Source organism: Monopterus albus, unplaced genomic scaffold (genome assembly GCF_001952655.1).
Source record: "Monopterus albus unplaced genomic scaffold, M_albus_1.0 scaffold80.1, whole genome shotgun sequence".
Classification (NCBI taxonomy): domain Eukaryota; kingdom Metazoa; phylum Chordata; class Actinopteri; order Synbranchiformes; family Synbranchidae; genus Monopterus; species Monopterus albus.
This window is the reverse complement of record NW_018127960.1, coordinates 402,726-405,159: the sequence shown is the minus strand read 5'-3', so window position 1 is coordinate 405,159 and position 2,434 is coordinate 402,726. Positions and strand designations below refer to the sequence as shown.

Here is a 2,434-nt window from a genome sequence, read left to right as displayed (position 1 = left end):
CCTTTACAACCTTAACAAGGGGCTTAGTGCATTTGAGAACACTTTGGGTGGGCTAGATCTTCTGCCCTCGGTTATCCGTCACCCCTCCATCCAGACTGGACATAGTGTCAGAACATTTGCAACCTGTTTTCTACATGTGCACTTTGAGCTTCAATGCTTCTTACACCGTGAAAGCAAAAGATTTTGGTTGGAGCACAGCAACACTTTAAACCTGTTTTAATCAGTTTTTGATCCTTACACATTATCATCTTAAAGGGCTACTGATTTGGCACAAATTTGTCCATATAATTTTTTGTTGTTTTGTTTATCTACCATATGAATGTAACCCCCCTCATGTTTGCTCTGGTCTGCTCTACACCAGCCCCTGAGAAAGATCCCTGGCTCTTTAGCTGGCCTATGTTTCACCGTCTCCCCTGGCTAGTCCCAGCCTTCATCTGTCTGCTGGTTGGTGCTAGGCAGCGAGTAGTTTGTCAGGGCTTGTTCACTGAAAAAATCTGCAGGCTGCTGAAAACAAAATTGATAATGCACCGTACAGTGTCATAACTAAATTACTGTATGAGCTAAAAGATGCTAAAAACCTCAGGTGAGAACTCTGGAAATACGGTTTGTTGATGCTAACTACTGACTAATGCACTTATAATTTCCCAATTATTCCACCTTTGTTTCTCTCATATTTACATTAAAACAAAAAGTACAAATTTGGCATAATCAGATTCAGCCTCTCACGGTGCCACCTGCTACGTGGCCCCACTTCTTAGCACACAAATCATCTTGAACCATTTTCTTACCTGTGAGAAATACTGAGTCCAATGTGATCCACCAAAAACCCCTCAGGCGTTATTCCAGTTTAGTTTTAGACTTTACTGCTGAAAGATTCTTAAGTAGTTTGGCATAACCACCAAATCCTGTTTACATTTCCATTCAGAGAGCAAGTGACTATTTATTGGTGAACATATTGAAGTGCAAGTTTGTGTGTAAACCTTCTAGGAAGTCATTTATCGCGCCAGTATTGGGCCTTATCTCCACAGAGCTCAGCTGGCTGCTTTGAATGAAGCCTGGATGTGCTGAATGTTCTCTGTGTTTACATGGGTCAGTCTGTTCATGATAACGCAGGAAGCAAAGGTTTGCATGAGACTGGTGTCAATATATGGCAACAGCCTTTATCTTTCTTCCTGTATGTTTGTCCCTTTTTTAAAGGAGCATCCCAATCATTTTTCACCTGAAGCTCAACTTACCAAGAAGTGCCAAAGTCTGCAGTACAATTTAGACAAACTTGAATTATGGGAGATGTTGGATCAAGACTAAAGAATAAGTCCAGACATGTATATACATATAGACAGGGTGCCTTTAACACACACACACACACACACACGCCCTTTAGTGTCAGTTTAGGCCAAACTGACACTAAGGACTTACATTTTGATCTTTTTCATCTGCTTAAAGTGAAACATGATTGTTTTTCAGTTTCTTAGATTTCTTTAAGTCTGTTCAGCACCAGATAGAACAATAAACACAGAACACACTACAGTTTATAACTGATTTTAAAAAATAGCTAATTACAGACATTAATTGGCTGAAGAAATCTGATGATTAACTGTTCAGAGGGTGAAACAGCAACACTGGTGACACATCGTTACATCTGTGCACTATTTAATTCCACACATTTGACTTTTAAATTACAACTGATAAAACAATCAGCCTTTAAATTTACCTCAAGCTCTGACTCAGCAGTTACTCACAGAAAACTCCTGCTGCTGTTCAGCTTTCAGAAACATGAATGGAAAAATGCATGTGTCAGGGACTGGAAGTTCAAGTTCACAGCTCTGGGTTTGGTGAGGATGAAAGACTTAATGTGACACACCGCTTGACTGACAGACCAGACAATTTGCAGACTACAAACCAGCTTGAGAATTTGGGGGCCCAAAATGAAACAACAACAAAAAGCAGTCGTTAAATGTTGTTTTTCCTCATTTATCCAGTCAAAGTCAGCTGAGATGCGAGTTGAACATGAACGTCTTCTCCTCCCAGCCCTTACAGAGGAGGGGGAGGGATTCTCGCACTGGGGATCATGATGGGCCTGATGGTCTGGGTTTGTTTGTGGGGTCTAAAGGAGTTCCTTCATACAAGATCTTGTTTTTGATACCCTCCTGGACCATCCTCTGCTGCACCCGTAGCTTAGCATTTTTCAACCTGCAATAAAACCTGGAGAAACACAGAAGGGTTTCAGCTACAGACAGAAGCAAATGAAGAGAAGTCAGCAGTAAAAACTGTGCTGTTAGGAGAAAAGTTGGCATATATTGGTTGTTTGGTGTTTGTAAAGGATACCACTGTTTCTTTCACAGTAGCTATGCTATAAAGTGCAAGCAAACATTTATTCTGATTACAATGTGAGAGACAGACCAGGAACAAACTCTCACTCTCTCTCTCTCTCTCT

General features: G+C 40.8%; 1 protein-coding gene across 3 annotated transcripts in view; it reads right to left on the bottom strand.

The window, feature by feature from the left end:
- Window positions 1-1,355: 1,355 nt before the first annotated feature.
- cox20 (cytochrome c oxidase assembly factor COX20) overlaps window positions 1,356-2,434 on the bottom strand; it is a 2,506-nt gene continuing 1,427 nt past the window's right edge. The window contains exon 5 of one of the 3 annotated variants that reach the window (XM_020606701.1): window positions 1,356-2,202. In XM_020606701.1, coding sequence (XP_020462357.1) covers window positions 2,067-2,202 — 136 coding nt within the window. In that variant the 3' untranslated portion in view covers window positions 1,356-2,066. The remainder of the gene's footprint in view (window positions 2,203-2,434) is intronic. The other 2 variants (XM_020606703.1, XM_020606702.1) reach the window with 2 other exon arrangements.